We start from the raw sequence: 24,056 nt of genomic DNA, 5'->3' as shown, positions 1-24,056 counted from the left end.
AAATTGAAATTGGTGACATTTACTAAACTGTATGATCATAGTAAGTATATCCGAGGCTTACCTCAAACAATTTATACAGCGTAGCTAAATAAAGGTTCCGGATTCCAAACGAGAATCCAAGTGACGCAGGGATCACCATGAAAAGGACAATGAAAGCCAAATAACAGCACAACAAAATCGGCCACACCGCCATTTTGGCAATGATTGAGATCGCTACTAAACACTACCGCTGACCATGATTATCCACAACTCAACGTTCAACCGAGTCAACCTGTTGCCTATTGAGCCCGCGCTCACAAACAGAGAGGGAAAATTAGAAGGGTCTTCAGCTGAGCGCAAGCGCATGATTCAAAATGAACAAATACCGCATATTTCGCTCGCCTTTCCTCTAATTCACGTACCCTGGTCACGTACCCTGTGAGCAGAGTCTCTTTCGATCTTCCTAGGTAATATAAGTTGCGAAGAAGAAAGACGACTCTTCCGGCTGCCCATTCTCCAGAGCCTCGGATCGACCGAAAGCTCTGAGAAACTCTATGCAGGAGAACATGTGCCGTAGGGTTCTTATAGCAAAAAATTGGTTACTTGAACCTTAGGCGCCTGCTCACTCCTCGAGCTCACATGAATGCGCCAATTAGTGACGCTTTTGATTGTTCCGCACGAAAACCAACGAGAGGACACTCTGTTCAACACGACAGGGGCACCCAACGTCAGTTTTCGGAAAATATCTGTTCGGAAGACGATTTGAGATCTAGAATTTTCGGAACATTTGTTGTAAAATTTCTTACTTGCCTGCATGTCCTAGGATTTTCGAGCATCTAAAAAAATGTTATAATTGCCCATTTTAAACAGATTTTTACCCGAAAAAGGTCACCTAGAATTTTCGGGAGCCTTTTTTCTGGCTGAAATTTTCGAAAAGGTAAGTTTTGATCCCTATAATTTTCGGATCACTAGACTTTCAGCTAGGAAATCCGAACAGATCAAGAATTTTTAGGGGATAAAGATATGCCTATATCTACCGTTTAAGGTGATTCCCTAGTATTGCACTGCGCATCCTGTTCTGCGCATAACACAGTGTAAGCCCCGTTCGTATTCAGGCATGGCTAAGAGGCTTTATGGTCAAATTTCATGGCTCTTTGTCTCACAAGTCTCAACGGATATTTCTAAACAAAACAATGTTTAAATTTAACCATAAAGACTCGCACCAATGTGTGAATATTGATATATCGAACGTGGCCAAAAACATTTCAAAATGCCGACCTTTCGTGAGGGAAAGCTCGCTAGAAAGAAGAATGGCCGTTTTCAGAGCACAGCAGTAAAGAGCAAAACAAGAAACGTTTTGGACTCTCACAAAACAAAAAGTCGAGTGATAGCCTTGATAATGCTAAAGAAGATTTAAGTCCGACTGTGAAAGTGAAACCGCGCTATCGGGGAGACGTGTTGTCGAGGGGTCGAGCTTGGTTTGCTTTCTGTTTTCTCCTAAACGAGGTTGGTGACCTATCTTTTTTTTGGCATAATTTTATTCTCTTACTCATCTTCTTTGCGCTGTAAAAAAATTACAAAAAATTTACGTCAGAAAAAAAAGTTACAGGAAAGATAGTATTCGTAGCCATCACTCGTGGACACAAAATTGTCTCCTCGAGATCACGCACCCGAAGAACATTTGTAGTCAGTGCCTTTTCAAGACTTGTGCCTGTGCCATAAAACAAACATTAAATTATTCCTTTTGAGCAACACAATTCACCTGTTTTGTTATTTCAAGAATTACGTCAAAGCTGTGCTTCCTGTTCGTGCAAAACGTAGCCTGAACCGATGGAATAAACTTGTCCTTGATAGATGAAGGCGCAATGATTAAATGAGTAACTTGAGCAAGTTATGTCTCTCAAACGAGCTTGGTGACCTACTTTTTTAATTGCACATTTCGAGTCACCATAATATAGGGAACAATGGAGAAAAGTTTTAAAAAAATCTTACGACAACTTCTATTACTAAGGAATCACCTTAAATACTAAAATACGTTTAACAATGCTATGTTTAAGTGGTTTTGAACTATATTCTCGTTGGGTGCCCCTGACGATATCTTCCTCAAATGAAGGATTATCCTTATTGTCAGTTTGCCTAAATGAAGTATTATCCTACATTTTGATCACTCTGTCCCAGGACTTGTGGTATGAAAACGAAAACAAACAGTCGGATATTTTCGAACAACTCTGGCAAACACAGGACAACCAAGGAATAATTTCATTCGAAACTCAAGATAGTTCATACTTTCATTTTGCTGAAAAATTTATTGGTTTCAGTCAGACTAGTTTCTGTAAACGACATGTGGAGGAAATACTCATGGGAATTTAGACAGTTAAAAATTGCCACGCTGTCGCAAATTTCAAAAAATATTGATGACGCGTGGCGATTGATCATGCGCAAAAAAAAAGCAGGTTTGACAAGTGAAAACTGGAGTGACTCATCCATTTCTTTGGGTGAGTAGCAAATCAAAGAATTAATGTCGAGGCGGCTGGTAGAGGCTTCTTTCCTCTTCCCGACTTATCTAGTGTTTCGCGTATAAATGAACAAAGGAGACTGGACCTAGACTGTCAAAGGTCATGCAATCCGACAGACCAAAAATGCTAGTTTTTTCATGTGATTGTAATGTTAGCATGCAATAGTTCTTGATCCGCTGCGATTGTATGTATTTTTAAATGTCTGGACTGGCTTGGACAAACGTAAGTTTTTAAGTAAGTTTATAAATTTCTTCTACATTGATTTCGACCAGAGTATTCAATTAATTATTGTTATTTTACTACTTTCGATAGCTTCAGATTATTTTCTTCAAATAAATCCTGAAAATCCAAGCTGTCCTGTTTAACTTCGATGGAAAGAGACTCTGCTCGCAGGGTAATCAGAGTCACATAAATCCGTTTGTGTTGGCCTATAAGCTCCACTCGCGCGCGGACTCGAAAGAGCGGGTGACGCATGCGTAAATGCTAATTTTGTAACCCCCTCATTTTTCCTGATTTTGAAACTTTACTCGTTTATATCTCTGCTTCCGGACGGTGAATTGTTTTCATTTTTTTCATGTTAGCCAAGGTTAATTCAAAACGTTTGTCTTTCAAATTTAAAAAAATTTCTGCAGGTAAAAAAAAAATAGGGACACATTTCAAAAAACCGATCTTTTTGAAAAACTGGCCTACAGATTTTGTTGAATTTTAAATATTTTAGAGATTACTTCTAACATGCATTATCGGGTAACGCGGAATGGGAAGATTTCACCGTCGGGTTTTTACAAAAAAGATAATATATCTTGATTTTAACCCTCAAAGAAGCGCCTTATATCGTTGCCATGGTAACATTATTTTGAAGGAAAATGTGATGTGCGAAATCTAAGATGGGTACTTAATACCCTGGCCAAATTTCGTCTTGATATGATTACCCTAACTCTATCTAAGGACAGAGTATGTTTATTTGTTTCAAAAAAGGAGAAACTATTTTGAGCCTCCTTAAGCACGCGCGTTTTTGAGAATCGGACGGCAACCGGAAGAGATCATTTCGCGTGCCAGGGCAATGGTGTCTCACAGGTTTTTATACTAATGATCTCTAATGGACAAAAGATACTTAAGGCGCTGTTACACTATGAAATGTTTCGTGCAACTTGTCTCGCAATGTTTTGGCGAAATTGTGGGGGGACAAGTTGCACGAAACATTTCACAGTGTAACATACCCTGCAACGGCCAAAATCGTTGCCAGACAAGTTGCAAGAGCCGTTGCCGAAAGTAGAATTAAGTTCTACTTTTCCTGCAACTTGTCTCACAACGATTTTGGCCGGCAACGGCTCTTGCAACTTGAAACTGTGAAATGTTTCGTGCAACTTGTCCTGTCACAATTTTGCCAAAACATTGCGAGACATGTTGCACATTTCACAGTGTAACAGTACTGTGGTTTGCGTGAAGACAACAGCTCACTTCCGGTCGCCGGTCAGGAAGTTAAGATCCCTATTTTCTGCGATTAAATTACCATGAATACAGATTGTTTACATGTCATAAAATCTTAAAATTTGATTTGAAAATTTAATTTTAAAAAAAACCACAAAAACTGCTGCTGAGCTACTTTGCCAATATGAAGGATTTTTATACCCCTTTGCAAAATGACTTATGCTTGAAACAATAGGGCCGTTTATACGAGAGAAAATAAGCCGTGGCTTACTCTGGCCGCGTCGTACATATTAGGCGAAAGGAACTATTTACAGCTATTTCGGGAAAGGTTGTCAGCAAAAATGTGCACGCGACAATCCCGAAAGGTAATATAGGATATGATCAATATACTGTTCCTGACACTGTAGCTGTCAAAATTTCTTTGATTGCTTCCCTTTAGCACGCGCAAACATACGTCCACGGCCTCTTGTGCCATTCTTTCAAATTTCTTTGAAGAACAGCTAACTCAAAACCACCCACAATACCTTTCGGGATTGTCGCGTGCACTTTTTCCGACAACCTTTTTCGAAATAGCTGTATACGAGTATACATGTAAACTCCCAGGCCAGGATAAGCCGCGGCTTAAGAAAGCCGTGAACGTAGATTTTGTACCATTTATGCGGGGTGTTCGCGTCTTATGTAAGCCACGGTCAGAGTAAGCCGCGGCTTATTTTCTCTCGTATAAACGGCCCTAACATGTAAAAGATTTGAGAATGCACAAGTACAAACTTAATAGTTTGACAGTTTATTGACAATAAAAACGTAGCAGCCAGTAGGCTGAATTGTGTAATTATTTACAAAGAATAAATTAACTATTATAACAATATAAGACTATTTACAAGTTGGATAAGAATTACAATTAATGAATCTAACTAAAAGCTTTAAAATCTAAGACTAAAAATATATACGTCGGTGCGAAATGTACTTAAAACTACGAATTAATATATTTGCTCATTGCTGGGATAAAAGATCTTTAATGTAACGGTCAGTGCGAAAACGTGGCAAGGTGAAAGTACGCAAGCGTCTAAGATTGTAAGAGGCCTTGTGTCTTGGGGAGACAAGATTGCTAAAACGCTCATCACTTAAAATTGATTGAAAGAGTTTAAGACATAGTGTTTCACGTCTACTCTGTAGGGTTTTGAGGCCAAAGCGGGCAAGATTATCGCGATGACTGTGCCCTGGAGAAATAACTTTAAGAGCCCGCTTTTGAATTCTCTCGAAGTCCTCGCTGAGATAGCTACAATATTGTCTGAGTATTGGTGTGCTTTGATATGAAGCCGTGCGATGCAGTATATATTCCAACAGTTCCAAACTCGTGTGATAAGTACATTTTGTCCTCTGAACCCTTTAATAGGCTCTATTCCCAGACGGTCTGACATGACTATCAAGTGCAACGGTCAGCGTTGATTGACATATTTTATATACCAAGAAGTCAGAATAGCTATGCAAATATATTACGGCCCCTGAAGGCGTTTCTTTCTGCGATAGGACTGACTAAATGAGTTGTAGCAAAAGAACAGTTTATCGGCAATGGTTGGTGCTCTGCTTTTGAAAAACTCAGGCTGAAACCCTGAAAATATAAAGCTAATGAAAACGACACCTGTTATTACTTAATGAAAAACGACAAGTCTGTAATTTCCCTGTTAAAGTGCAAAACGAGTCCATTGTTTGTCACACCCGACTTTTGACCATACCACTGTTTACCCTCATTAATTAGGTTAATTTATGTATGCACAATGGTGAAATAAATTAATGAATGCTTTCCAAATTCTGCCCCTCTAATGCTTGTTATAAGGAAGAAATGTATAGGCTTGAAAATATGACAACGTAATTAGACTTTTGCAATCACTGGTCTGTGATGACATGGTTTCGAATCGTGAATCTCAACGGTTCACCATGGTGAACCGTCGGTGAGCTGAAAGATAAACAGTTCATTTCTTTAAACAAACGATTCACCATGGTGAACCGTGCCGCAATAGCAGAAAATGTTACGGGATTTTTTTTATTTTACATTTACAAACTAGTTTACCATAGACATATAGATAAGTGGAACTCGTTACCAGACTCTCTAATATGTGCCGATTCCTTGTCAAAATTTAAAAAGGGCTTAACAGAACACTTTTTAACTAGTACGTAATTTTTTTGATAATTAAATAATTTTAATAACTCCTTTGTAAATAGATTTTAGTGATATTTTTATATTTCTCCTTACATTACAATAGTTTTTATCTGACTTATATTTCCTTGATAGCTTTGTAGATATTTTTAGGGGGTCATCTTACATGAGGATTCGGTTCCTCTCTGATGGCAGCCTTTTTGTATTCATTATTACAAATAAAGTTGTTATAAATAAATAAATAAATATAAATAAACCTCGGGATAGGATGGTTCTTATGCCCGGAAATTCTTTCCTCTTTACATATCGAGCTTAAGTATCCGGTGAATGAATCAAAGGTAGCATCAGAGAAAAACCTGAGCGAGATTATAATTATATGCTGAAACGCCGTCTGGCGGTCGAGAGACATCATGAAGTCTCAAAGCCCACAAGTCCTCACGTCTCTTGAAGCACTAAGAGGCGTGGAGATGGTTGCAAGAGGAGTTTGCAGCCTTCTCCGCACGGAGCCAGACGTCGATATGGGGCAGAGAGTTTGCAAGTACACAGCCTGAAAAGTGCGCGCCCCTGGAAAGAAAAAGTGGACAGTGGGAAACAATAACCAGAAGCCGCGTGTTGAAGTGAATTTGTTTCGCATTTCTTGTTGTGCTTGAAGACTTAGTCTCATTTTGGAAGTGTTTGTGTGGCGGGAATCTATGTTCTCTTTGGCCATATTTTACCCAGAATGCAGTACGGGAATAAGACGCAGAAAAGGGACAAACAGCATTCACAGAAATGAAGGTGGCTAGTGGTGGATATATATAAAAATCATCTTTTTGTGACACTAGTATATTATCTCACTGTTTTAATATATTGTTAAACAACTAATCACCTCAGTCGTGTTTGGGCTGTCTAACTCTAAAAACAATTATATCAATAATGCACATACACTATGTCGAAATTTTGCTTTCTGCGCATGCCGAAATTTGCACTTGGCTGAAAAGGCCGCAGAGTCTACAACCTGGAAACGGGTTTGTAGGGAGGTTTAGCTCTTAAAGAGCACGACAGTGACCGAAAAACCCCTCAACTATAGCTTCAAAACGTGTTTTTCGGCCAAATCTCTAGTAGCCAAAGGGTTAATGCGTATTTTACGAATGCGCATGCGTTCTGTATTAACTCTGCTTACCACATGAACAAGAACAAGGAAAACAATTCAGAACTATAGACTATCCTTAGTCTTTATTACACTAATCGAGGAGCTACCGTAGTCAAGGGGTTAAATTAATCACGTATGGCTCAGGGACCGATTAATCTCTCCCTCTTTGGATCGAAAGTAGCACGGGGGACCCCAAACAGATTTTTGCTTTTTTTCTTTTAGTTTGGTTTTTTTTTCTTTTTTCGTTTTGGTAATTTTGCCGTTTGTCACAGAATATCGCCCATTAGTGCGTAATCTCAAACATATTCTTATGAAAAAATGTCATCTTATACAATAGCAGCCCTCAAAGAGAAATCTTTAAAAACCCTCCCCTATAATTCGTATCGAGAAAGACGTACGCATTAGGGCAAAGCTCTGAGGTCTTTGAATTTCTTACCTTGACCAATAAGAGTCGTGTTGAGGCTGTCTACACCTCACAACAATTATATCAATAATGCGCATGCGTTCTGTACCACATGGAGAAAACGAAGAAACAAATTGCAAAACTAATCTCTATCATCATTATTTTTATACTACTAGCGGATCTGCGAATAGTCAAGGGGCTAATAGTCACGTATGGCTCAGAGACCGATTAACCTCTCCCTCTTTGGATTGAAAGTGGCACGGGGGACCCCATACATATTTTTGCTTTTTTTTTTAGTTTGGTTTTTTTTTTTCTTTTTTCGTTTTAGTAATTTTGCCGTTTATTACAGAATATCGCCCATCAGTGCGTAATCTCAAACATATTCTTATGAAAAAATGGCATCTTATACAATAGCAGCCCTCAAAGAGAAATCTTTAAAAACCCTCCCCTTTAATTCATATCGAGAAAGACGTACGCGTTAGGGCAAGGCTCTGAGGTCTTTGAATTTCGTACCTTGACCAATAGGAGTCATGTTATTTGTCATCCCCCGCATGGTTATGTTACAAATGTTAGTATCATGGGTCTTATATCGTACGCTGAAGATTGTGAAGTCGAAGAGACATTATCAAATGTCGGTGAGATTTAGATACAAAGCGGGACATGACATGGAGGGAATTGAAAATGGAAATCGGTTGGTTAGAATGGTGTTAACTGCGAGGTCCATTCCTTATTCCATTTGTATCGGTGGGGAATGGTGTCGCATAATTCATGATAACCAACAGCCTGTATGTAGCTGGTGTAATGAAGTTGGTACTACAAGAAAGCACTGCCCTAAGATTGAATGCAAGCAAAAGGGCCATTTGTCGTACGTATGTGATCGAAACAATAAGCAAGAAAACAATAAGCAAGAATCTAATGAAGTTCCTGCGGAAGATGTGTCTACGTCACTTAATGAGATCGTTGCTGAGGCCGATGAAAAAACGAGTGAGAAGCCCGTGGATATACCGAATGGAAATGTTAATACGGAAATGTCAATGGATGTTCAAGAGGATCAAGGTAGGAAACGTTCATGCCCACCTGAATCGGACTCAGATACCAAAATACCAACCCGTCTCTCTAAATACTATCCCGTTCCAAATATCGAGATTGCCAGGCAAAGGGACAAAAGCAATGCTAAAAAAAATCAGCGGCTTCCTAACAGCGTACACAATGCAGGTTTTTCACGTCGCGTTTTTCGTTCTGATGGCAACTTTTGTAAGCTTAAATGCAAGGGGCCTTAGGTCCTCTGATAGTTGGCAGTCTGCTTTTAATATTTTCCGAAGAGCTCGTTTTGACATTATTTGTTTGCAAGAGAGCCACTGGACTGCAGATATTGAAATGCAAATTAAGCGCGATTGGGATAGAGAGATCTTTGCAAGCCATGGAACAAATTTATCTAGAGGTGTGGAGGTACTGATTAGTTCGCGCCTTGACTACAATGTTAGGCAAATTCGTAGTGACAGTGATGGACGTGTTGCGAATATTTTACTGGACGTAGAGGATGAAATGATCAACCTTGTAAATGTTTATGCGCCTTCGTCCGACTTCCAGAGACAAATTTTCTTTTCTGATTTGGAGGGCTTCTTGTCCAATGTTTACGCTAACGTTATCGGGGGGAACTTCAATTGTCTAGCGGATCTACGCTTGGACAAGCTGGGTGGGAACCCAAACGCTAGACAGTCTGCCGTTTCTGTTTTGACTGCTTTGAACTCGCAGTATGGCCTAATCGATATTTGGCGATTTCGTCATAAGGACGAACGGAGTTTTACCTGGACTGGTCGGAATCCTAATGATAATTCTCTCGTGTGCACCCGAATGGATAAATTCTTTATCAGCCGCTCTATTTCTCACTTTGTAATCGACACCTCGATTAAGGTCTTTGCTCATTCTGATCATGATTGTGTCACTCCTACATTAGATTTTGACTGTGTAAGGAGAGGGCCTAGCTTTTGGCACTTTAACAATGACTTGCTTTCCGATGGTTTGTTTCAAGCTGATATTGAGCATTTCTGGTCTGAGTGGCAAAACAAGGTTCATCTTTTCGACAACCCTTTGGTTTGGTGGGATAGGACTAAGCTTCATTTCAAGACAAATACAATTAAACGTGCGAAGATTAGGGGCAAATTACGGCGTCACGAGCGCACAAAATTGGACCGTGAACTTGAGCGGCTGAAAGTAAAGGCTAACAATGGTAATAGCTTCGATATTGAGCAATATCTTTTGAAAAAAGAGGAATTGAAGCAGTCCTGGTTTCTTAATCGCGCTTTCCCTTTTGGACTTTCGCTTGATATACGATTTTTTGTGGTCCAAACATCTGGATGATGGTACGTTCATAGCACGAAGCCTGGACTGTTTCATCCACCAATGCTAGTTCCCCCTTTTGTAGGCAAGATGGGCCTGGAAAAACGGAAAATGTTTGATGGTGTTTGATCGCGTTTGGTCGTGTTTGATATAATTTGAAGGCCATCAAACATTCGTTTTGTTCTCGTGTTTGATGGACGAAGTTTTGTACATGTTTTTTTGGCAAGCCGTATCAAACATGTTTAGCGCGTGCATGCGTATCACGCTTGCTCAGCCGCTTTTATCCACGTGTTTTTACGTATCTGTGACCCATAATTCTTTGCCTGAGTTAGATCAAACATGTTTTAACCGTTTGGCCACTCACTTCAACATCAGTATGTTTGGTCACCAAACAATGTCTGATGTTGTTTAAACGCCAAACCGTTTCTCGTTTGTCCAGGCCCTAAGGGTAGGGCATAGGATACGTGTTTTAGGAACTTGCTTCCTTTACCGCTTTAATAAAGCTCTGGTGAAACACAAAATGTTTGGTGACCAACCACGATCAAGCAATTTTCCCCGTCAGAGTTTGATAACGCGGCCAAACGTTATCAAACAAGCCCTCAAACACGCACCCAACAGTTAAGTTTGAAAAGGATTTTGGGCATGGTGGATGTGTATGACCAAAATCTGGATCGTAATACGCATGCGCACGCCAAACATGCTTGGTGAAGCCGAAAAACCTTAAATAACAATGACCACAACCAGGTTTTCTGAGCCCGCGAGACTGAGCACCCCCAGCAAACCATTGTTTTAACGAAAGCCGCTGGTCAGCAACCGGTGAAGCCAGCCAAGCGAACCAAACACCGCAGATCATACGTGAGAACAATAGCGATGTTTGATCGGATGTTTGATGGATTTCAAGTTTTACAAACACGATCAAACAGCATCAAACAAGATGGCCAAACGACAAAATGTTTGATCGTGTTTGGTCACCAAACATATTACGTTTACAAGTCCAGGACTTTTCTACACAGCTCCTTGCCCACTACAGTTCTACCACCCCTCCCCTTCTCTACCCACGGGAATTGTGTTTTTCCCGCACAGCAAGCATGCCCGGCCTCTGTCGAACTGCCAAAGATCTCATAATTCACAGTCTAGGGAAGAGCTAGGTTAACCATGCAGTGATGTTTAAGGGCATTTTTTTCCTATTTTCATGCTCAATTTTTATACATGAAATTAAACACACGTAGTGTAATACAAAAATGAAATATCTTTGCATTGAATAATAAATTTCAAACTACTCGGAGAGTCAGTGCCGAAAGTTAAGTGAACCCTAGGCAAACAGGAGTAGATTGACTGCAGTAAGATAACACAGAGTAAAAAGTTCAAAGAATAATGATTCGCCGAGAGAGTGATGCAAATTATAATGGAGAAAATGCTCTAAAAACGAAAAAAATATATAATGAACAAGTAGGAATTCGCTTCAAATTATAACATAACGTGCTCAAAGCGAAGATTTTCTTATCAGCTTATGGAGCCAGACGTTCAGAATAACAGATCACTTATGTCTTCAAAGATTTCACTGTCATGGCCGGAAATTGATCACGAACTGCAGAAAATGTATACGATAGTGTGGAAACCTGCGTGGGTTTTTATTTTTCAGGTGGTACGATCTATCGGTTGAGCAATTTACGCGAACATCTAAATGGGTTTTGAATAAGCAATTAGAGGTGGAGTGTTGTCCACAAAACAAGCTCAATTCTTGCAATATGAACATGGCCTAAGGCTGATAAACTCCAGACTCTTGTATCACACTGGTAAGAAGCTGTTGCTGTTTCTGTTCTGTGAGTTTTCCTCCATCGTCTTTGAAAAAAACTTAGTTAAAAAAGTCCTATCCGCAAAATTCATTGAGGGTAAACAAGCCATTCGTTTTCGTTGTTCTCATTTGAGGAGAAGATATGAAACATAGAGGTTGTTCCCCTCGAGAGTGATATTATCGCTGTGGCAATCTTCTGGAAAAATGTGAATTTTACCCTCTTTATCGCAAGAAGTGGATTGCTGTAAACAACTTTGCACATTTTTAGAATGACTCGGTTATCGCTTACTTTATCTCTATTAAAAATCCATCAAAGTTGAGGTCTAAATGCAAAAGTCCCTTGAATTCGATGACAAGAACTGATTTCCACAATTGCACTGGTATGAATTTTCTTAGTGTAAAGGTGTCTTGAAAAACAAACAACAGAGTTCTAATTCGTCAAAGGTGCTTACGAAATGAGCGGACGAAGTTATTTACGACCGTTTCTGATAAATAAAACCCAGTTCTTTGTCACTTGAAGCTACTAAAATTTGAAATATACAAACATTGGCTGTTAAGGTAAAAAGAGAAATGGCGTTTATATTTTAAGCGAGTACAGAAGTGCTCGTCTCCCTGATCTGCCATTGGAATAAAAATTCGAAAGCTGCCGGATTAATGAAGCCAGGTTGGTACTGTTAAAATGAAGAAACTAGTCTTCTTTTGACAAAAACATATTATGAGAAGCTTCGGCTTGCCGGCTCTAATATTCATTAAGGTCTTTTTCCTTAACTGATCGTTTACATAGTCATCAGATCTGAATGTGGTTTGAAACGTCTCTTTGTCAATCTGGGAGACACCTTTTTTAACCTAACCGAAACCCGTCTAAATTGGATTGGCGAGTTGCAAAACAGACAGGTAAGGTTTGTTGGTGATGTTTAATCTTACATTGCATGTATTCCACGAGAAACAATTATATGATTTATCACAATTCTGGATAATCCGTGGACAGATACTGGCGGATTTCTCCGGCTGAGACCACTTCGATTTTTTTTGGTCTTGTGTTCAGATCTAGACCATACTGAGCATTGATATAGTGATTTGTGCCATTTCATGTCATTACCCTCTAAATTCAGCCTTGAGGCACAAGATCATGTTGTATTGGGTATCATTTTCCCATGACACTGGTGTTTATTATGTATGGGAAGTCATCAAGCACTTGTTCCATGGGCTTGGCGCGTGGTTATAAATTTTGCGTTTGATTACTAGTGATTATCAAGAACACTCAAAGAATTAAAAGTAAACTGAGCTCCGAGATGCAAACTGAATAGAGCTTAGTTTTAATCTGTGAAAGCAATCTTGGCCAATGATCATGTTTATTATTTTCAGTCTGTAATTTCTCGCCAAAATTCGATTTCAAATTGACCTTGTATCGTTTGACTACCAGTGAGGCCCAGAAGATATTTTACAGACCTCAGATAGGCCAAGTGATAAATAGCCAACGACTGCCTTATCAGTAACATTATATGATAAAGAAGAACTCCATTTTGCGGGCAAGAAGTGATTGTGTGTTGAAGGCCTGAAAAACTCTCTTCTCCAGGCCGTCAGTTAAAGAAAAGCTGCACGTAAAATCGAACATTCGTCACGAAATACGTGATTTAATGATCTATATCCTTCTCTGAGAACTTAAACGTTTTTTCTCGCATTAGAAAGTCCTTTTACTGAGTGAAGTAATTGCTTTTAGAAAAAAGTGTTATTTAGCGTAGTATTTTTGCCATTATCACACCATATAGCTACGTTAAAAGACGTATAATTTACGGAAAATTATGACCTTTGCGCCAGGCTCTATCCATGCAAAAGATCAATACATGATTCAAAGATGCCGACAGGTAGCCCTGCCATGAAATGAAGGCGCATCGGATTGACTTCACGCGATTTTATCTAGACATATGAAGAATTTAAATTGTCTTTCGTCATACCACTTTATGACAATTGTGTAATCCAATTCACACGAAAAAGATGAGAAATCCCCTCGGATTCAAAGCTACACCTCTGTTTACTGCAATAACTCTTCATCGTCAGTTGCCTACTGTGAGTGGATCGTCAAATTTATATTTTCGCGGAAATATCGCTCCTCCTTTCAACTACGCCCAGATTTTTTTGTTATAGTTACAATTTCTCGGTTGGAATGTGCACGGATTGCACGAAAACGAACCCCTGCTTTTGTATTCAAAAAAGCATTCTTTCAAGTTTTGCAATGACAATGCATGCACTTAAGCATTTTGATGAGATTCGTGTGATAACATAAGCATTTTTCAGCAAAGGACCTTAAGCTTTATAAATTACTTTTTTGTAACAACAGCTACTGCTATCATACCTCGGATATTTTCCCCACCCATAGAACGAAATTAAAACGTTTATTGGTATTGCCGTGACGCAAGACATAGCGATAATTGATAAGCGGAGAACTTTGTCGATGTTCAGTTTCTTTAAAACCGTCCTGTCCAGTATATGACATAATGACTTTTCTAAGATTAAATTATTGTCCTTTTAATAAAAGCAAATGGGGGAATTGAACAATTTTTGTTTCTTTCTAAGTCAAGAAAGGAAAAAGAAATATGCGGATGTTATTTCACAAATGAATGACTTCCACCTTGCATAAATAAAAATGAATCGTCGGTTATGTATAATTATATCTGACATCGAAGATTCGTGAAGCTTAAGAATTAAGAAGAATGAAGCGATTAGGCTCAAGAGGATAGGGCTAAAATGGAAAATGCCATAAACTAACACCCAGTCTTTAAATCCTTTTAACAGGTCTCTGCGCCGGTGCTGTGTTTTTTTCCGAATCAAGGCGATGCCTGGTGACGTCACACGCGGCAGGTGGCTTTGCTAGATTGGCCACTAGCTTGAGTTGAAATAAGATACTGAGTATTTAGAAGTACTTGAGAGGCACCAAATTGCCATGTTAATGGCAGAGTTTATCAGACTTATCATCAAACCTCGTGTTAAGGAGACAGCCAGCTTGGGCCAAAAAATGGTTTTTCCTCCTTCTTTCATAAGGCTTTTCAGCAAGTTACAGTATTATATGTTAGATCCTACATTAGCATGTTGACACGGAATAAACATTCTTTTTAATTCCCTCTGAGCAATGTTCAGCAAATTAATTGCTCTTTATAAGCTCGGTTATGTACAAGATTTCGTCTCTAAATTTGATACTTTTTTCTTGATTCAAGCACTTAATCTGTTTGAGATACATGTTGTGTTGATGGCATCCACTGAAGACACCTAACCACGAGAAGAGATAAGACGTTTTCTAGACTCTTTCCCGGTTCCACAAACACATTAAAGCACGTACATTGGTGTCGCAAAATAATTGTCCTAAAACACCTGGGTTTAAAAAGTATTTACTTAATAGGCTTATTGTATTTCAACAGTACTTTCAAGCCTGAGTTTGTGGGAACATTGAAAGCTATAAATGACTTTTAAAGATGCGTAACTTCTACCACTAATGTGTGATTCCTTTTGAATTGAAATATTCCTGAAACTTTACAAGGTAATCTTGCGATTTTCATTGCAATTCGTTTCAATCTTTCCGGCTTAAAACATCGCGTTTGAAAATCCCCTGTTTTTAATGGGTTCAAAATTAAAGCACGCGCGATCGTAGATTTTCTATCATCACTTTGAGATTCTCTGTTCGAACAAATAACCGGAGATCGGGAAACTGTCCTAATAACTTGGTGAATTGAGCCTATCATGTACACAATCCCTTCTTCTGTTAGCATATCAGTGCTTTGAGAGATCGTTCTCGTTTTACAATGCGGTTTAGATCTAGAAGTATTATAGAAAAGGGTGTCATTTTTCGTATGGAATGAGCTCAGCGCCTAATTTTCTCTTGTTTAGCTTAAAATGATAATTTGATGAAGAGCACCTGTCGAAATAGGGTCTCCTCCCTACTCGAACAAAGCAATTTTTTTAAATGTCGATTACCAAAATAAAAGCATGGAATGTTGTAAAATGTCTGTTAATTAATTATCACTAATTGATAACACCCTCTATTGTCATCCTTAAGTCCGCGGGGTGCCCGAGGGCGTTCTTCATCCATTAACAAACATTCTCTTGTAAAACCTCGGCAAAGTAACTAATCAAATATAATCACAACGAGACACTTTTTGATTCAGCATCCGTGTCAACCAACAAAAGCTCAATCGTTGATCCCTTTTGTTTTGTCCCGTGTCGAGAGCGAATCATTGCCGGGATTCTAAGGCCGATTATTGCAAAGCTATATGTAAACGCAATGTGTATGTTTTTTGTTATGTAATGATACCTGCACGGAAGCGAATGCTGTCGTCTGCTCTGACAGGCAAGCCGAGAGAGCCAATTTCTTGGCTTTGTCAATCGGTTTCTTATCAAATGCAACATCTATTAATTTGACAAACAGCCAATCATAGCACGGTATCTAAATTGCGGTCATTAGTTGCTAATTTCAACACAACAAAGTCGTTTCAGTTCGGTCGTGGGCTGGAGACAAGATATATAGCAGAGAGCAACCCGGTCAAGAGGACATAACTTCCAACGGTCTGTACGCTAAAGAGCTCTCGAAGAATCTGTCCACTGGGAGACCAAACATCCATCAATAAATATGCAACACTGCGAGTGGAACAGAAGCCTGAATGTCTTTCCTCCATACAACTCGTCGTCGTTTTACATTGATGATATTCTCGGTTCAGGATCACAGAGACCACAGCCATCCATCTGCACTTCAACAATGTGCGAGGTACCTAAACCACCATGCCTATCACCAGCTTTTCATCTACCTCCTCCAAGGAGCTATGGTAATCTCAGCAGCCCATTCACTCCGTACCATTCACCAAGGAGTTTTGGCTTTCATGCGCCAAGTATACCCAGTGTGTACGAAGCGTATAATGACCACAGTGAGTAAAACTACTTCACTTATCACTAGCTTAGTACTAGAATATAAAAAAAAATATGATCGCGAAACACTTCGAGGTCACCGCACTGATATAATTATTTCCTTCGTATGGAGAGATCGCGACCGATTAGCCCTATTTGAGTTGTTCGTCGTCCCGTCAATAAACTTCAACTCGCGTTAGACGCTGTAAGGATTAACGCTCTCTTCTCGCTGTTTTTCCAAACCACAGCACTTTTGTTAGGTTGTGAAGTAAGTGATAAGAGTGTTAGATCATTAACTTAAGTTCAAAACGATCTTGGTCTCGTATTGTCTAGCGAGTCATTGTAGTTTACTCAATTCATCTGCGTCTGCCGTTGATCTAGAGACCCACGGAGATGACAATAGATGGCTGTGTTTTATCACTTCATGGTATACTTCCTTAAAACCATATGTTCTCTCTAACACGAGAATTACTGACATTAGTCGTGTCCTCAGTCTGCGTTCTGTTTTAAGAGATTTCAGAAAAGTACAATTTTAGGGAATAAGATTAAACGGAAATGTCTCCCAGCAAAATATATTGCCACATACTGAATTATTGAATCTGTAATCATTTCCGCCCGGTTTTTAAAACTTTTTTAGGTGCTTGGAATCTGTTTTTACCAAAGCCGCAGAAGAAGAAAGGCGGTCAGGTTCGCTTCTCCAACGAGCAAACCATGGAGTTGGAGAAGATTTTTGAAAACCAGAAGTATTTATCGCCGCCTGAGCGAAAGCAGTTATCTAAGGTGCTAGGGTTGACGGAGCGTCAAGTCAAGACTTGGTTTCAAAACCGCAGAGCGAAATGGAGGCGCTTCAAACAGGAATCGCAAGGTGATAAATCGGCGGAAAGATTAGAGGCTGAAGAGCCGAAAGTAGGAGAAAAGAGTTCTTTATCGCAATGACTTGACGTTTGTACAAAAGACAATCATACGTGGATCACAAAAGGAGCATATTGGAACACTCACTACGCTCCCGACATATCAACTCAGAACTTCTAAATTTTCGACAAAGGACCGGGAATTCACTCACCTTTAAACAGGTTGTTGAACGCTGGTTTTACAGCGTTTCAAACCGAGACTTCGTTAGTCATGGACCTCGTATAGCTAACCTCAAAGCCTACGGCGCTGGTCGCTAAGTGAGAATGTAGCGAACTGTCACTATCGCCAACTGATTAGGTCGAAGTATACATCCCGCACCAATGGATTGATTGCTATGGCATTAGGCTTTAAAGAATCAGCATTCTAAGAACAGTACTGAAGTCATTTTGGCTGAGATAGAAAACCTTGGAGGATTAGTTTACAGCAATGAATATAACTACTCGTCTGTTTCTATGTTCTCGTCATGTCTTAGGTTTACTACACGTTAGAGCAATACATGGTTAGGGCCTTAATTAAAGAAGCGAAGCTCAACAAAACCGCGAGCATTCTGTGTGCGGGCGATTTAAAAGATCGTGCATCAAATAGTTTCATCTTGAAGCGCCTTTCCTTTTGAAACCATTGTGCTTCATAGAAAGAAGGAAAAAGTTGTACAAAGTGGCAAACAATAAATAGAATACTTCGAAATAGCTTTGATTTCAAATTAGTCATTTTTACTGCTAATAATGACCATTATGACTCAGCAAGCAAGTGTCGTCTCTCTTTCACATGAAGTGAGTAAAGTAACTTGGAAAAATTGAGTCATAGGAAGAACAGTTTTACCTAATAAACTGGAAAATTTTCGTTATGACGAGGTATTTTTCGCGATAGTTCCCAGCCGATTCACTTTTAAGGCGTTAGAACTTAAGACAAAAGCGGTCCGTTCGATCTATGACATCCTTTTCGATAAAATTGACATGGCCTTTTAGCGAATTGCGCTTTCCTTCTCATTATTACTGTGTTAATTGCTCTATAGACAGGATGTGTGCTCCCACAGCATTTCTTTCCCTTCTTTATCGAAGCGCCAGAGCCCCGCATCAACCCTCAATCGGGATCAAGTCATCTCATTCGCTTCCAAGTGTTCAATAAATGGCTATCCGATAAAGAATCAAAAAGTCGCCAAACGCAAGGCCTCGTCGGACCATTAACTATCCTTAATTGTTACTGTGTCACGAGAGAGAAATTATTTGTTTATATTATGGCGACAAAGGGCTCTCGCGACTGCGATAAAGCCGATGAAACCTATAAACCCAATCGAGAAATTTGCATCACACAGTGAGTGGATGGATGCACAAGAGTTCATATCATTCTTAGGTGATTCTCAAAATGACCGTCCCTTCACAGATCACGTTCACAACAGCTTCCTTTTTCAATGCGATGGTGCTAAATCCGATGTGATAAAATAATTACATTTCCCTGCACTATTTGCCAAAGGCACAAAGAATGCCTTAGCGCGGGAATGCAAAAAAAAGCCTTCGAGGTGGTTCATTTTAGGGCTCTAATTAAACGGGGTTTCTGCTCTTTTGTAATCAACCCTGTATTACTTATCAATTTCTTGCCTTCCCCACCCTTTATCCATAACAATGGATTTAAAAGACTATTAAACACGCCACTTCTGTTGTAAATTAGTCCTATACCTTATGTTTATTCTCCTTGCACGTTTTTAAAACTGTAGTCAGCTTAAAATCTCGTTGAAGTGCTTTTGTCGCTGCGGTTTTTGTTAGAACCAAATGGCCGCATAGATGCGTTGTTTTGGAGGCTGTGAAAAATTGTTGCGTGTGTGGTCGAAGCATTTTACGAAGAGCCGAGATAACCCTTGTCACAGGCCTATTCACTGCGAGTAATCCAAATTCAAAATAACATTAATCAAGATATACATTTAGGCAATTAGGTATCTCTATGCTAGCGTAACATAATACCAGCAATGTTTTTCGTGAAGTAGGGACAAAACTAAGATTATCAGCTGATTAGCTTGTAGCTAATTTGTGTTTGCAAATTATTTGTAGGGAGTTTTAGCTCTTTCAATTTCCATTATTGAACGATTTGACGCGTTTGAATTTTTCTTTTTCTCGTCCCTTTCCGGCATCTGACGGGTTTAGTTTTCGCCAATTAAAGAACCGGTCAGAACAGCTGCTTCACGCGAAACCCAACAAAGATCACGAAACAAAAGAAAATTTGCCGTGTGTCCGTACGGTTTTCAACGACGAAACCATCTTTCCTCAAAGCTTGAGGCATTAGCAATATTTTGGCTTCGAATACCGCGTCTCTGTAACGGACAATACAGACACTAAACTTATGCTGTCAAATGTACAAAATGAAACTGCCTTTGATGGAAGCTATTCTGCGTGAAGTTCATTGTACATAGAGAAAAGCTTTGTTTCAGTTTAAACGGAACACTAGATGACCAAAAGCTATCGGCGCTCTAGGTATTAGCACCATCAAAAAGAGATCATTCAGTTCTCCCCCGCGAGAGGCCATGTTTAAAGAAGAAATTAGCTTTTCATGAGCGGAAAGAGTGTGGCTATTTAAGATGCTTAAAAAGGGAACGGCTAAATCTGAACGCCAAATAGGATATAGAGTAATTATCAGATAGTTTCAACACTTCTAACGAAGATTGTTTATACGAAAAGAACAGAGCAGGAGAGAAAGATTGGTTGAAATGTTCTGATTTCACCAGGCGAACCCAAGAATAAAAACAGAAACACTGAATTTGAGAAACAATCCACGACAGACAAGTCAAACAAGTAATCAAATATGTGGATCCACTTTCAACAGAAAGTCACATTTTAAACTAATCAATCTCTGGACATAAGCTCCCATGGGTAGTGATTTTTTTTCTGATAAATCAGTGCTGCAGAATTGCATTTATCATGCAGTCAAACTAAAATGGTTGTGCTATAAAAGTGATTAATTAAGAAAGGTTTCGTATATATTGTCTTAAATATAGTGGACCTGCCAGGGCAGATTCGGTAATTACCCAGGTATGATTATAATTATTTTTAAAATACCATCAGAAAACGCCCAGTGATTGCCATAGAAATTATCGTTTTTCAACGTACAACTTCCATACGAGATAACCGCAACACAGTTAAGCCGTTCAAAAACTCGCTTTGTCGCAATTTATGCAAAGATTTCTCGGATGTGAATTATGGATCTATAATATACATCAAATCCTGAAGGATGATTAAGCTCGTAGATTTAAAAATCATCCTTCTGTGGATCATCAATGTGTAAAACAAAACAACTGATAACAGTGCACAAAAAGCCTTCACTCAACCTAGATAGCCGAGGTAGGGAGCCTTTGGTATTTTAAGGGTGTCGGTAATTCACATCTTCAAAAAGTCTTTAAAATGTAACTTTGCTTTATCTCTGGTTGAAAAGGTAGTGAAGGAAGTTCTATTTGTCTTCAATTCATTGGCATTTGGGGCGCGGCCAAGCATTGAAAAGTTAGTAAGACTGAGGAATGTTCCTTTCTGTTTTGGGGCCTAGTAGTTAAGATACGCCCTGCAAATTACAATTAGTTTTGTTGTCTCAGGGGTACCGAATTCGGCGACTCCACCACGATTCACAAGCTAATTGGCAATTAGTTGCTACCATCCAGCTAGGTTTTTAAGGGCTGTTGTATTTCATTGACTTTTCTTTGTATTAGGGAGAAGACCATTGAATTAGTAAAGTTCTCCTTCCGACACCTTTAAACCGAATTTTACGCGATGTGTAAAACATACGTTTCTACAATGCTTTTTTGGCCATACAACAGCCAAGTCTCTCTTTGCCAGACATATTTAAGAACCCCAATAAAATATCATCACACATATTCTTGACATCGTTAAATATTTTATTGAGTTCATACGAAACGTGCTTTGTACCATTGAAAATGATTTACAAATATTGATTGTCATCCAGGCAGCTAGAAAATAGCTGAAATGTAAAATAATGGATATATTCATGATTTATCTCGAATATGTCATAAAGATACACTACCAACTCACAAGCATTCAGAAGAAGTTCTTCCATAATTTCCCTGTACAGTGACGGACTGACTGGGACTGATAAAATATAAAATATTTTTCAAGTACTAGTGAGACCCAAGTCAGGAAATGTTCTCAAAATTGGTGATCACCAAATTTCTAGTTTCTGGTTATCCCGAGGACCTGTTCAATTTGGTAACACATTTCAGTTTTCAGATATAGCCTTAAAATAAGAACTTATATGACCCACTCTCTTTAGTGTCATATTCACAGCAATGGAAAGAAAAGGTTTTTAATGTGACATTTTTGGACTGGCCTCAAAATACCTTGAAAACCAACGGGAAAGAAAACTTCCTTGATGAGGAGCCAAAATCATGGAATATCTTGAAAAACAAATGAGAGAATCTGAAGCAGTATTTATCAGTGGTTTTAAAGCAAAACCTAAAAACAACAAGCCATAGGCGAAGGAAGTTCTCCTTTAAAATTCGAGTCGCTTACAACACAGAGAAACTTTGCCAACTCTATTCTCGTGACCACCGGCGAAAAGCTCAGCATGATGAGGAATATAAGCTGCTCCATTTCTGGTTAAACAAACGCTAGATAATTTAAAACATTTTACTTTAACTCGCATCTTATTCACTGTTTCATACTGTTGTATAAGGCACATGAAATAAAACAGGAATTCTAAAATGGAACTGAAAAGCAACAGAAGGAATTTCTTGACGACTGTTGCTGCGATATTTAAACCATATGGCTCATAAGTTGTTACGATATCCCAGCATTTTAGATTTCATCATAACAGAGTATAATGTACGATAGTTGTGGTGATGTTTGTCACTCAGTACTGTTTCACTGAGGCGCCATATTGTAGTACAAAATCAAACAAGACCATCCCAGCCTGTTAAACTACATCAACATTCTATGTTAGTACAAATCAGAATCTTCGAAAATACACTGTCTACTTCCTTTGTTTTTCTCCATTTCAGTCTATGATCAAAACCAACCTTTTTTAGATGTTCATCTACGTTTGTTGGTGGTGAGAGGAAATATACTTTCAACATGATAACATTACACAGATCATGAAACTTTCACTACATTTTCAGCATATCTGACTAAGTGAATAAAAATTTCGCCTTCAGCAGTAAAGTTTATAAATAAAACTAACACAATACCTCATATAAAAGTGGTAGTTGGTGTTGTTGCTTCTGCTGCAATCCAAAATCGTAAAAACATGTGACTCAAAAGTACTGGCAATGCGACATCAGCTAGCACGCACGAATTTTCAAAAGTGGGTGCTCCATGTATATCTGTTTCAATTTTCTTTGCGTCAAATCATCGTTTTGTTTAATTTTTTAATTAGACATGAATTACCGAAACACAAAAAGCTGATTCGAGCAATCAATATCACAACTTTTGCTCTTATAGTGTGCCTCCTAAATAATTTAACTTTATACTGATATCTTGACCGAAAACGTTTATTGACTTGTCACTTAGATAAGAGCGATAAACTGCATCAAGTTAACTAGTCATACAAGTTGAACACACGTGAGTGATACACATGTTTGGAGAGGAAAATCTGCAAATATACAGGTGATAGCTTTCCCCGCATCGTAAGTAGTTAGACTGAACCCAGAGTGTCTATCATGCAGCGCGTTGTTTTTGCGTGCAGAAATTTTATATATGATGCCATATGAGTATGATTGCTGCGATTGCTTTGTTTCGATTGGGATAGGCCTCTGTTTTGAAAAAGGGCTTCCGAGCTAGCTGATGGCCGTAAATTTTTCACCTTAACTGATTGTCATTTTGTTGTTCTTTCGAAAGAGAATTCTGGATCCGAAAAGATGCTTGGCATGGCTGCTTCCCTAACGGTTCATACTTCAAGACACCCCCTATTAAAACGGGAAGACGGGAGTTGATTCATTGCAATATTTTTTCCTCAAATAAAGTTCTCGATGCCTCGGTGAAGTCGCAAAATGTCGCAGAGTCAATTGAAGAAAAGCGATTATTGCGCACGCCCCCTGAGCCACTAAACTGCCCGCTGTACGCCTTGTCAGTAAACACTTTTTGTCACTTGTACAATTGCTTTGTTTACCCGTTGGTGCCGAATAGGCGAGATTTCGGTGTACCATGGTGGTCCATTATCTTATACAGGAAATTCAGTCATTTGATTCTCCTCAAGACATTTTCCGGAGAGAGTAGCAATTCAAGATGAAATGAAACAGTACACACATTTTCAAAGAATTGCTGACTCAAAGTCGCAACGACCGGAAATTTTGTCATCTTGATTCATATTTGTTTCTTGCGTAATTGGAAGACACGGTTGATAATTCCTTGATAGAAAAAAAAGGTTTGTTCTTCTTCCATAAAAGCATTAGTAAGAAATTACTTTATCTTTTACACCCGTTTATGCATCACTTATCATATTGTGATCGAGTAAGTTCTCACATTCATTTGGCAAGGCATCGCTTCTTCGCAAACTGTCGGAGTTTCAATCTGTGATAC

General features: G+C 39.0%; 2 protein-coding genes across 3 annotated transcripts in view; one reads left to right on the top strand and one right to left on the bottom strand.

Annotated features, from left to right (window-relative positions):
* LOC138006550 (glycerol-3-phosphate acyltransferase 4-like) overlaps positions 1–209 on the bottom strand; it is a 24,603-nt gene extending 24,394 nt beyond the window's left edge. The window contains exon 1 of one of the 2 annotated variants that reach the window (XM_068852949.1): positions 62–209. In XM_068852949.1, coding sequence (XP_068709050.1) covers positions 62–193 — 132 coding nt within the window. In that variant the 5' untranslated portion in view covers positions 194–209. The remainder of the gene's footprint in view (positions 1–61) is intronic. The other variant, XM_068852950.1, reaches the window with a different exon arrangement.
* A 15,824-nt stretch (positions 210–16,033) lies between these two features.
* LOC138008617 (hematopoietically-expressed homeobox protein HHEX-like) lies at positions 16,034–18,236 on the top strand. Its single transcript, XM_068855937.1, has 2 exons — positions 16,034–16,658; positions 17,276–18,236. Exons 1-2 carry the CDS (start codon positions 16,367–16,369, stop codon positions 17,572–17,574), a joined length of 591 nt encoding a protein of 196 aa, XP_068712038.1. The 5' UTR covers positions 16,034–16,366; the 3' UTR covers positions 17,575–18,236.
* Positions 18,237–24,056: the final 5,820 nt, after the last annotated feature.

Source organism: Montipora foliosa, chromosome 6 (assembly GCF_036669935.1).
Source record: "Montipora foliosa isolate CH-2021 chromosome 6, ASM3666993v2, whole genome shotgun sequence".
Lineage (NCBI taxonomy): Eukaryota > Metazoa > Cnidaria > Anthozoa > Scleractinia > Acroporidae > Montipora > Montipora foliosa.
Note: the sequence above shows the minus strand (reverse complement) of the source record. Positions and strands in the feature narration are given on the sequence as shown.